The sequence below is a fragment of the Amborella trichopoda genome, chromosome 9 (genome assembly GCF_054954075.1).
Source record: "Amborella trichopoda isolate Santa Cruz 75 chromosome 9, AtrichopodaSantaCruz75HAP2 v2.0, whole genome shotgun sequence".
NCBI lineage: Eukaryota > Viridiplantae > Streptophyta > Magnoliopsida > Amborellales > Amborellaceae > Amborella > Amborella trichopoda.
This window is the reverse complement of record NC_142344.1, coordinates 54631055-54643841: the sequence shown is the minus strand read 5'-3', so window position 1 is coordinate 54643841 and position 12787 is coordinate 54631055. Positions and strand designations below refer to the sequence as shown.

The 12787-nt window shown below is 35.3% G+C and overlaps 1 protein-coding gene across 2 annotated transcripts; it reads right to left on the bottom strand.

Moving 5' to 3' along the window:
• Positions 1–275: 275 nt before the first annotated feature.
• On the bottom strand, positions 276–7226 carry NUDX14 (nudix hydrolase homolog 14). 2 transcript variants are annotated; one of them, XR_016040409.1, is made up of 7 exons: positions 7101–7226; positions 6893–6998; positions 4514–4591; positions 3009–3101; positions 2438–2530; positions 908–1016; positions 276–752 (listed from the first exon to the last, which is right to left on the bottom strand). XR_016040409.1 is itself a non-coding variant. In XM_088846278.1 (7 exons), exons 1-7 carry the CDS (start codon positions 7217–7219, stop codon positions 495–497), a joined length of 846 nt encoding a protein of 281 aa, XP_088702404.1. In that variant the 5' UTR covers positions 7220–7226; the 3' UTR covers positions 276–494. The 2 variants fall into 2 exon arrangements, 1 of the variants encoding a protein (XP_088702404.1); XM_088846278.1 differs by having other exon boundaries at positions 908–1006.
• Positions 7227–12787: the final 5561 nt, after the last annotated feature.

Genomic DNA, 12787 nt, shown 5'->3' with positions numbered 1-12787 from the left:
TACCATAAAGGGACTCTACCAGGTTTAATATTTTTCCAATGGGCCGGGCCTAGGCCAGCTCATCAGGCAGCACCGCAACAGCCAACTTAGACAGTTGCACCCGCCGTCATAAGCTAAGCCTGCAAGAACTGGACCTCTTAAACCCTTGAGTGAATGCCCACCTCTGGGAACTATGGTTAATCTAACAGATTGTGGATGCACCCCTTGTGTACCTTTAGTGGACCTGCATTCTCCGTTGCACACTTTGCTCTAATTCATACAAAAATATGACAGCATTTTGTTTATGTAAACCATATGGCCTAGATATGGCAATACCATAAACATATGGAATACTTTCTCATGTTTAGAACCCAATCATATCCAATTTCATTTTATCCGCATAGCAGTGCAGGCACTAATATGTGTATGTGTGTGTGTGTTTAGAGATAGAGAGAGATTCTCATATAGAGCAACTGAAAGGCTAGGAACAAAATGCAACAATCACAAGCTAAACGCTACATCTGAGAAAGATCTGGGGAACTCCTAGGAAGATGCAAAAGCCCATCTCTCTTAGCCATTTCATAGAGAGCAATTGCACAAAGAACTTTAGAATCAGCAGTCATGCGCCAGACCTTATCAAAAGGCACAACGTGTACCTTTATCAGTTCCCCGTGCTCACGTAGACCGATTTCTTTCCCTTGCATTGCTTCTATAACCTCTTTCTTCACTTTCCCTCTATACATCAATAGGCTTATCTCCTCATCACTCCCACCCTAACAAGATAAAAGGAAGCACGTGCTTCAGTGCAATTCGAGATTTGCTCAAGATGAGAAGTAGCAAGTTCAAGGGTTACTTCAAAAATCCCAATAAAATTCAATTTCGCAATTCACTTTGATGCATGAAAGGGAGCTGCAATGAGAGATCATACCGGGGATGGGAATACTTTGCATCCAGTGGATGGGTTCAGAAAAGCAGTGAGGTTCACCAAATCATCTTTATTTAGGTAAATACCAACCTCCTCTTCAACCTGCACCACACTAATATGATTTAACCCACGTTATAAGTCCACAATGCAGAGCAAACCTTTAAGGCCTAAGTGCTAGAAGGCCAATTTATTAAGCTAAGGAGGAAATCAAAAAGGTTTCAAGGCAGTGAGATCAGGCAAACAAGGGTGTTCTTGACCCAAAATAGGCAAATGAGAACCTTGCAGATTTTCAACAGTTCTCGTAAAAGAATTCCATGAATTTCGTAATTGATCTCATAAGAACAAATATTGGATCATAACCTACTATTATCGATAATAATAGGGAGCAAATTAAGCAAATCTCTTTTTTAATTGTCCACCTATTTCTTTTGATTATGCCACCCAGTACATGGTGGCAATACTGATGGGCTCATTAACTTGACCACCAACAAAATTGGGTGGAATATTGAAAAGGTCAGTGGCTGCCATGAGCTGTTGACACTAGTGCTCCAATCATCCTATGAAAGATCGATCAACTAAAACATTTTCTCTTTTTTATCTGAGAAGTTCTCAATTTATCATTCTTAAAGCAAACCCGTCAAATCAGATTATAGTTAACTCTTCTCAAAAAAAAAAACCGTGAAACCAGATTAGCTACTTGATATTAAGATCTGCAACATGACCATGTCCAGAGGTCAACTTCAGACTGTTATTTCTGGTAATCGTACCACCTTAGTTTAAAATAAATCTTCTAAATATAAAACACAAAGGAATACAAGCAGAAGAGAAATAGGATTAGTAAGTTTTCCAGCGTTTTTTTTTTTTTTGATGATTAGTTTTCCAGCAAATGTGGAAGTCAAGCACATTTTCCTTCTCATAGAATACCCAATAAATCATAGAAATGCAGTTTTGGCTGGCAAGCACTCAAAAACTGTTAGAGAAAAAAGCACCTAGACTAGAGTTGAATCGCACCTTCACCACACTGGTAAATTGAATAATTGATTGTTTTTTTTTCTGCCATGTTCAATTAAATAAGCAAAAATTAAGGATATTACTAGAAATCAATTCTCTTAAAGTCTAGAATTATAAATCTCAGTAAGGTCAAAAAGTTAGGATCAGTTCAATAGAAGTCGATTTCCAAAAGTCTAGGACTCCAATATAAAGTCACTTAATTTATTTTTAAAATTAATTTAATCAATCTACCTCCCTCCCTTCCCCTCTCCCTCCCTCCTACACGCACACGTATGTGTGTCTATATATACACATGTATGTGTGTACATACATGTAGCATAAACACACACAAGCACACGAGCACACAGTGTGTGTATAACATGCTCACATGCATTGTACAGGTCACAAACTAGTTATCGTTATCCAAAAGAAACTTCTTTTATTAGGTATTTTGTGCTTAAGCCTCCATAAGTGACTTGAATCTATATAGTTGTGTTCATAAGTAAACAAGTTAAAGGATGGATGAGAGAATAAGAGCCTGACCTCTCGAACTGCAGTGCCAACAACATCCCCATTGTCATCATCCAACATTCCAGCAGGCAACTCTAAAATAGACCTTCCGACAGGTACCCTAACCTGACAAAGCCAAAAACTTATATGTTAGACCAACCATACTTTGACACGGTCATCTCCATTGGAGTTATGCACATTGTGACTTTGTGAGCATCAATATCTCAGCATTCCATTAAAGGGAAGTATACTTATTGCATTGGGATAGTGACCACCCCAATGAAATGACCGACTGTGAAGAGAGAGTTGAAACTATTTCAGCATTCCATTAAAGGGAAGTATACTTATTGCATTGGGATAGTGACCACCCCAATGAAATGACCGACTGTGATGAAGAGAGAGTTGGACCCACTGACATCACCCTAATGGTGGGTCCCACTACCGCTTTATCACTATCCATCTATTCATCAGATGAGAAGACCACATCACAGTAGTTTCCCATAGTTCATTGGACTGTAGTCTTTTCCCTTCCATGCAACTCTTTGCAATGTTTCTTTTTTCTATAGTTTTATTATTAGCATTACCAAAAGATAGCTTGCATTACCTGTTCTGTAAGGACAACAAAAGTTGTGCCCTCCAACTCCAAAAGCACCAAAATAGCAACAGCCTCTCCTCGAGCAAAAACAATACCAGGAACCTGATCATAAATAAAACGTATATATACTAAAAAGATGCATTTGGAATGCAATGCATGTGCAATAGAAAGCAATGGTTCGTGCATTCTTTGAACAGTCTAAATCAGAATATTGGAAAATTATAGAAAGAATATTCAACTCCATTGAGAACCCACAAGGAGCCAACTGCTCACATGCTTCAAAGCTATTAATAAATTAGAAAGGAACTAAAGAAAACAAAAGCAAGGGGAGAGTGACAGTCATGCGGCCCACAATATGTCTAACTGAAGTGGCTACCCAAGGTCTAAGATAGAACCCCCAAATTTACCGTTGGCTCCAGCAGATTGCCAAGAATAGCATTTCAAGAAAATATATATTAGTTTAAACGATAACCAGAAGCTACAGAAGTGACTCTCCTTCAGTTACCTAGAACAAGCAGTGTCCTACATGAAATACATTCAGAAAATGAAGAAGACTCAGATCCCATGTTGGAAAAACCGGGCGATCTAACCGGTAACCGCCCGGTTTCAAGTGGTTTTAGTGATCGGCAGGTATCAAAAAAAATCAACAAAAATTATATAAAATCCCAAAAATAAGGAACTTGGTTTGTAATATGTTTTTTATTCTTTACATTATGGTAAAGATTAGAAATTGTTTTGGTCATTAATACTCACTTTTATATTTTCTCATCTTTTTCGAAAAATTTTAAAAATGTCCCTTGGCACAAATCGATTCTTTAAAATCCTTTTTTTTCATCAATTTTCATCTTCATTTGAATGAATTTTGTTTTAATCATTCTTTATATGCTTTTCATATTTTAATAGTTTTTTGTTGTCTTTTTTTCAACAATTTTTTAACCGCCTAGGACTTACCCGGTTAGAACGGTTGAATCGGCTGGTTGACCGGTTAGGCCGGTTAAACCGCTTCCGGCCCCATGTCCGGTTAAGCGATCCGATTCGACTTTGCGAACAATACTTAGATCACAATTAACCAGCAATGCTTAGATCACAATTAACCAGTGCATGAACTCGGTAAAATGCCAAGGCATACCACAATAATATGCTTAGAAGTCAGTACTTTCAGGAATGATTAAGCTATCCTATATCGACCATGGCATGTCAATTAAGGGATATGCAACAAAGTAATAATATATTAAAAGCTGAATGGCACACCAGAATGGCACACCAGAATAAAAAAAAGAAAGTAATCCACATATAAAACACGATATATTATAAGCAAACTAAACCCCATGAATCACACAGAAGTAAATTATTCCCTTGAACGTAACTTGGTTCATTATTGGAGCATAGTAAATTCCAAAACATCAAAATACTTCAATACAGCTCGATTCTATGACTGAGTTGGTAAAAAAAAGCTCTTTGTGATGATGGAAGACAAACAGTCACAAGATTCAACAAAGAACTTCAGGTAATACCTTCTTTCCGGAATAATCGTCCCCAATCTCAGCTTTGAACTTAAGAAAGCCGACACGTCTACCGAACATGTCCACACCCTGTTTAAGAAGTAAAAGACATTTCCATTCCCATAGAAGTCTTAAACTCCCAACTGTTCTTTAGCAAAGCATGCGAACATATCATTCTATGAAGGGTAATCAGTTACAGTGAAAAATGTTATGGAACAATATATGACTTACAATATTAATAAGAGTTGGGCTTGCATTACAGAGCCTTTGCAACAATATAATTACAACAGTACAACTAAAATAGCTACAATAGTACAACTAAATACTGACTTTGGGCGTTAAACTGTAAATTGGTGATTCAAACTACAAAGACTCAACCATATAATTAGGTCATCAAAGAAATGAGAAAAAGAAAAAAGGCAAGGATTAAATAACATTAATAAACAGCCCAAAATTTAAGGCCTTTTCTGAATGGAAAAAATAAACTAGAAGAGCATTTAAGAATAGTATAAAACAAGCAAATAACTAACATTTGGCACACATTACCATGCTCTTCAGCCAAACACGAAACTAGGAAACCTAGAATTATCTAGATTGATCATTCACGACTTTGCTTAACAGCTTTAGGAAACAGTGGTTATTTACAAATGTAATTTACAAATGGTAACAAATATTCTCTATCCTATTCATTGCATATGCCCCCCATGTAAGCATTACTAGTGATTAAATGCCAATATGAATGCAAGAAAAGATTCATTGAGTATTACCATAAATAAGGGGAAAAAGAAAATCAAATTTGAAACACGAAATGCACAGTAAAGCAGTCACAGGATTGAAAATGCCCATATTTCAAGGAAGAAGTTTCAGACACAAAAGGCTCATATTTTACGGCATAAATGAGCAGCCATAAGGTTAAAGACCTTAAACGATCCAATTTGATTCTTTTTCTTTGGAATCAGGATAACAACAACTGCAATAAACAAAAGATAACCATAATATCCAATCAAGAACTGGTAAAATAACATTTCAAAAATGATCATATGGTGTTATCAATCACTAACACAGGACATCCAATCAACATATGACAGTCCTAGAGTGGGTGGACCTCTAAACAAGCAAATAAATTATTTATATAACCAATTTATGCAAAAAAAATCAAAATTTTGGTTCTCATAACCAAGGTTTTAATATTTTATTCTGGCTAGGAACTCAAACCCTGCCCGAGCCAAATAACTCAAGCAAGTCCTTGTGGACTCGCCCAAGTAGTATTTGAGCAGCCCAAAAAGGGATAAAATTTGAAAAACAATAGAAATTTTTTGTTAAAATAAAAGAAAAAGTAGTCAATTCTTAGAGAGAGAGAGAGAGAGAGAGAGAGAGAAATGGAAATGAGGGCAGATTCCTGCACCCTTATTAAAGAGAGATGGAAAAGGGGGGTAAATTTCCGCCATAAAAAGGGGGGAAGATTTCTACCCACTTTTAGAGAGAGAGATGAAAGAATGCTCAGATTTCTGGCCCCCATCTTAGAGAGAGAGAGATGAAATACGATCCGTGTCCCCCTTTTTTCCATTAACAATACTTGGGCGAGTACTATACGGACTCGCCTTATTACTGTAACTCATGGGAATATTCTACAAGTTCTTATGCACCCAAGTGGGTAAATGGAACTCGCTTTGGCTACTAGCCGAGGCCAAGTAACTTGGGCAGGTCCAATCGGACTCGGTCGAGTTTACGAACACTGCTCGTAACTTGGCACAATAAGCCAAATACAGATTTCACTCAAAATCCAGGGTGAATTCCTATGATATTGAAGTATCAATAAATGGAGTAAAATTCATTTCAAATGAACGAGTAACCTTCAGGACCAGCTTGAATCAAATTTGACCACTGGACCTTATTTTATGGGATTTCCATACAAAATTCAGTCAAAATTTTGTCATTTCTTCCCTCATTACCTTTTTTTTTAAAAGGAAAATCGCTGCCCAATTGATGCCAAATTTTGCCCAAAGTGAATGCTGATTCGATCCAGTTTTCAGCCAGAGCAGGAAAATAAACAAACAAATTCGGTTGTATATTACTAATCAAAAAGAAAAAAAAAAGAAAACAACTGTACATTAGCATATATTTGGACATCACGGCAATTAGCATCTCCCCCATTTCAATCACAGTTAGGGATCAAAACCAAAATTGGGCAAAAATTCATCTAATATTCCAAAATAGTACAAGGAAAATTCATCCAATATTCCAAATAATAATACAAGGAACCATGTGATAGTCTAAGAACAACTATATGAATGTAAACTTCAGAATTTAGATTAACTAACATTCTAACCTAATCTCCGCCAAATAAGCAAAACCCAGATTTTTTTTAAAAAAAAAAAAAGAACAATGTACCTGAATTAACACATGCTTCAGAGTGAAATGTCCAAGCGCCAAAATCCCCGATTCACTCTGCAAATCCCTCAACCACTTCTTGAACAGAAAGGAATCAATAGCATTCCTGAAAAATCAACCACAAATTCACAGTTATCCAAACAACCCCAACCCAAAAAAGCATAATGATTTGGACAAGGAAAAACCCAGATTACAAATAATGAATTGCCTGAAATCGGACTCAGAGAGCCCATTGCCTGCAACTATCTGGACTGGTTTTCCACAAAGCTCGATGGTGCTTGAAAGTGGGGTTATAGTTTGATTTCGAGAGTCGAGTGAAGAAAACATCCTTTTGCAGGTTCTTCGTGAGAATGAGAGGAGAGAGAAAGGGCGAACCCGAATAGTGAGAGGTGAGAGAATGGGAATTCTTAAAGAGGGCATTGGTGGCGTAATCTGAGACAGAAGAAACTTCTCTCAACCTTTGCGGGAAGTTTTCCCGCGTTGTGGCGCGAGCTGATTAGCTTTCGCTTTTTCAGGCTTTTGGCGTCCCAAAGGTGATACTGCTCCAGCGGGAGCATACTGCCTATTTACGCCCTCATGTTAATCTCGAGCAGGGCAGGATATAAACTCTTGGGTGCGGCGACCAAGCTGAGAAAATAAATTTTCAAATTGCATATTATATGAGCTTTGGAAAAATGTCCCAAAATTGAACAAGGATAGACTTACTTTTAAATGGCTGGTTCAAAGTATTGAAGAATCTATAATTTGTTCATATTATAAAATAATCATTTAGTAATTCTTAGTTGATCCAAATGAAAAATTCAAGTAAAAAAACATCCTAAAGTATCTCTTTTGCCCAAGGGAGTTAATGCACATTATTGTGCTATTTGTTGTCGGGCATGCCAAATAATAATTTATGTTTTTTAGTAATGTCACCCATCAGTAGAATGTCTAAAATTTAATCTAATTTTTTTTAATGCTCTCTTTACTTTTATATGTTATTGGAATTATTCGTCATATAAAGTTGAATATGATACTACGAGACCCTCCCACACCCATGTGAGTAGAACTTCAAATGATCATCATTAAATTTTGACATAGATCTCTATAAAATTTATCAATAAACTCATTCACCCAAATCACATCCATGTGATAACTTTTATAGAGATCTATGTCAAAATTTAATGATTATCTTTTGGGGTTCTGCTCTCATGGATGTGGGAGGGTCTCATAGTGTCATTAATCTATAAAGTTATATTTATCTCTATGTGACGACCTAAAACTTTCGGAACAAAAATAATAATAATAATAATAATATTAATGGTGTTAACATAAATAAATAAAATAATAATTATATATTAGTAATGATAATAATAATAATAATTTTATACTGTTAAGATATTGCTACTTTTATTTTAACAATAAATAAACGATATTATTATTAATATACTTGAGGGTTCAATTTTATTTAAGTGAGCCTTAAGTCCACTACCTTAAAACTTTATGTTAACACTCCTTGTACGCATGTCCGGTGTTTCCACGTCATTCGCCAATCTCTCTCTCTCTGGCTGGAAACACTAAACTCACCCTTCCATTACACTTCCTGTTTTCAAATTTCATATTTGTGAACCTTCTTTGCAAATTCCCTTCTCATTGATCCCGTCCAAGTTTCTCTTCCGAATTGTATCTCCTTTCCATACAACAAAGCTTGCATGATGTGTAGCAAAAATCCTCTACGTAAAGTTTGTCCTCCAAATTTTCACGAATCATTACCCATCTCATTTATTCTTGCACAGCAAAATTTGCATCTCGTCCAAGTTTCTTTTCCAAATTTCGTTCCTTTGCGAATTTTGTTTTGCATCCCTTAAAATCTACCTTTTGCTTTTGAGCCTATAAGGCTGTTGGGCCACAATAGCCTATTACAAACAGACGATTTATATAAGATCACAATCCCTGTTAAGTTGATTTTATATGATTTATTTCTCTTTAAAAGATTTTTCATTCACATCGAGTCTATGAAGAAAGTACCGATGTTTTTGTGTGGAATGGAACTGATACTCCCCCAATTTCAGAGTTAATGTAAATGACCTAATTGTCTCAAAATATAATCCATTCTTTTTAAAAATAAAATGAAATAATTACTTTTGCTTATTATCGTGAATTTTAGACGCAATAAACTTTATGCGCAAACGGCCTCATTGTTTTAAAAACAAATCTTTTTATAGAAATTATGATATTTTATTTATGTTAGAAAATTTTAGATACTGTAAAATTATTAGAAATAAATGTGATATTTCTGCTTTTAGTAAAATTGTGAGTTTTCTTTCTACTGTTTTTGAATATTTAGACATTGTAAAATTCATGTGCAAATGACTACCTTATTATTTGAAAACTGATATTTTTACATTTGATGTTAAATATTTATTTACAAATTGACATCCCATAAATTGTAATAATTCTGTATTCTTGAATTTCTATAACAGTTTTTCTATACATATTAGATTGGCAATTATTTTATAATGTCTTTACGAACTGCTACCTTTCTTCATTTGAGCCCAAAATATTTGACTGTTATTTTAAAAATGTTATTGAAAGTGAATGTTATTAATAGTTTCAGTGAAATTCATATTAATAATTTAAGTGATATGTTGAGTACATTATATTGCTGCTTTCGAATGTTTAAAGAGATTTAGCAATACTTTTAGTATGCAAGTGGACTCATCCGATTTGCCGGTGAGGTATAAGTGGACCTATCCGGTACACCGGTAGGGATTAAGTGGACTCATCCGATACGTCGGTGAGGTATAAGTGGACCTGCATGGATTAAGTAGACCTATCTGGGATCCCCATCAGGACGCTGATGGGGTATATACGTGACCTACTTGGGACGCCAGTAGGGTAGTTTGTGAAATCCTTTGAATTATGCACTGCCGTTAAAAATGTTATATGCATTTCAATTATTCGAATTATACTTAATTATACTGTTAATGCATTTCTGTTAATAGATCTCATTTTTGAAAATATTGATATCTTTCAATCATGATTATTTTTATGATTATGATGATAACTTACTAAGTAGCCAAACTCATCAAACTATGGTAAACATTTTTTTTCAGGATAACTGCAGTTTCATTTTGAGTGCTCTTTAGGATCAACTTTGAAAGATATTTGTAGTTGTGCGTAAACTTTCTTTTGTTACTTTGTAAGAATTATCCACTGTACATTTGTCCTATCAAGAAATGTATATATGTGTTTAACTGTCACATCTAAGGAATATCAGTATTGTAAATTCTTGGGGTGCGACACTCTACACCATCCAATTATATTATTTGTTCGTTGAAGCACATTTTGTAATACCCAATATGTTTGCCTTTTAATGTAGTATTATATATTATCTTACCTTCAAGAGTTCTCATATTTCTTTCCTTCCAAACCCTCCATAATATAACACTCACCCGAGCTTTCTATTGGATGCTCCGAATCTTTGATGAATGCGATGTTAGTCATTTTAGGAGAGATGGGTTACCTTTCGAGAAATTAGCCATTGTGAACCAAATCTTTTCAAGGCCCAGAACTAGATTTCTCTCACAAATGTATAACTAAGTAGTCGCAAGATTCCTCCCGAATTTTGCATGTTAAGCATATATTAAGGAGAATGAGGTCGCTTCACCTCAAATTGTCTATTGTGAGGAATCTATCTTTTCTCTGGGAACCATGCAAATGGCTCCATTTTGTGTGGCACAGGGAGATTCCGCATCTTCAATAACATTGTTTGTCTGCCTGGGCTTAACAATTCATCGAGGAAGCTAACCAACAATTCTCTAGACGTGTCACTTCCCAACTAACTTGATCTTCTCTCTATGGGGATTGATAAACTTGTTGCAGGAGTCCCAGTAGGCTGGTGTATTGATCTGTGAATTGGCTGGTCCAATGCCCATTTCTACCTACATTAAAATAGTCCAATGTGATTCACTCCTTTCTCTTGTCACCGCACTATTCGTATTGGTTAAGAGATGTCCTACATTAACAAACATCTCAAAAAATTCCATCATTAGGGGTTAGTCTCCAGTACACTCATCACATTATCATCGTCATAGTCTTTTTTTAACTATTTAAAGTCGGCTACATGAATCCTAGTCCTCGCCCTTTTTTAGACGAACTCATAGATTACTTTTGTTTTCTCTCCAAGTAGACAAACTATAGTTCCGGCGGAACAAAGCTTTACAGTGATATCTTGCCCTCCGTATTGGAAAGAAGCTCAATCTTTGACCATGGCTACAAATTGTAGACAATTTCAAGTCCATTCCGTACTTGTTGGTGAGTACTTACCTCCATAATTGCATAGTGTCTTTAGAGCTTCTCCAATGCCGCTATGTGAGGAGTGCAGTATTCATCAATATGAGTCTTCTGATGCCTAAGCCACCGCCCCTTGTTGGTGCATATTCTTTATCCTATTTTACAAGATGAAATGGTCTCATTAAGTTTTACAATGTCATAACAAGTTGTTTTGGCATCCTAAAGAGAGACATGTAGTATATTGGGAGATTTGAGATAGTTTACCTTATCAGTGCAATCCTCAAACCTAGAGATAGGTAAGTGGTCTTCCACAAATCCAATTAATTCCATAATACTTCAATAACAAGTTCTTGTGTTGATCTAGTTGGATAACTTTGAATCAGTGGCATACTCAAATATTTCCTCCATTATTATACAGGAAATATTATATATTAAAGAAAAGAGGGATCAAAACATTTATATAAGGTTGCAAACTTACCTGTATAAGTAAGATTGCACTAGTCCACAACATCTATTTTATTTTATTTAGACGGTGTAATTTTGATACTAACTCAAAAGACGTTTCACTATTTTATATTATTTAAAATAACGTGTCAAATCTACACCGTCAAATTAAAATCAATAGTAGAATATCACAACTTTTATTCCTAGCTTGCCACCTTATATAAAATACACCTAAAAAATAGATATGACTAAAATAAAACTCCAATATATTACATGAGGGCTTATACCGTACTCTACAAGAGCACATTATACATTTGCTCCCTTTAGAAAATAGATATTTTAGTCTTTATTATAAATTTTGCAATTTATTGAGTTTGGTGAACTTTGGAGGGATGCTCCAAAATCTAAATGTTTTAAAATTGGCCAGACTAACGTAGAGTATATGGAATGTAAATTTAGTAATAATAGGAGTAAATACAAAAAAGTAGTCAATACTGAAGGCCATAAAATACTAAAAAGATCACACTTTCGATATCTTGGATCGATAATCCAATAAAATAGAGAGATTGAGAAAGATGTCGTGCACAAAATTAAAGTTGCGTGGATGAAGTGAAAATGTGCAACTGAAATTTTATGTGATCGCTGCGTAGCAACTGAATGGCAAGTTCTATAGGACAGTTGTAAGACCAACTTTGCTCTATGGAGCGGAATGTTAGACGATCAAAAAATAATATACCCATAGAACAATTGTAGCAGATATCATGATATTGATATGGGTGAATGGCAAGACAATAAGGGGTAGAATTCGAAATGAATCAATTCAGAAAAATTTAGGTGTGACACCAATAGACAATCAAATGAGAGAACGTAGACTTAGGTGGGCAGTTACCTGTCAGGAGATACGAGTTAGTTCAATTATAAGACTAAAAAATAGCAAGGGGTAGGCCGAAAATGATACGGTTGGAAGTAGTGAGAAGAGATATGGGGTATGACCCTTAATAGAGCATAATGGCAAACCATGATTCGTATAGCTATCCATCGTAAAAAGACTTTGATGATAATGATTTATTGAGTTTAGTCAATAGGTTGAAGAAATCATATCCCCGACATTCAAAATCCAAAAAATATTCCTACGCGGCTTTTATTAAAAGGAGCAAATGTACATTATATTCTCAC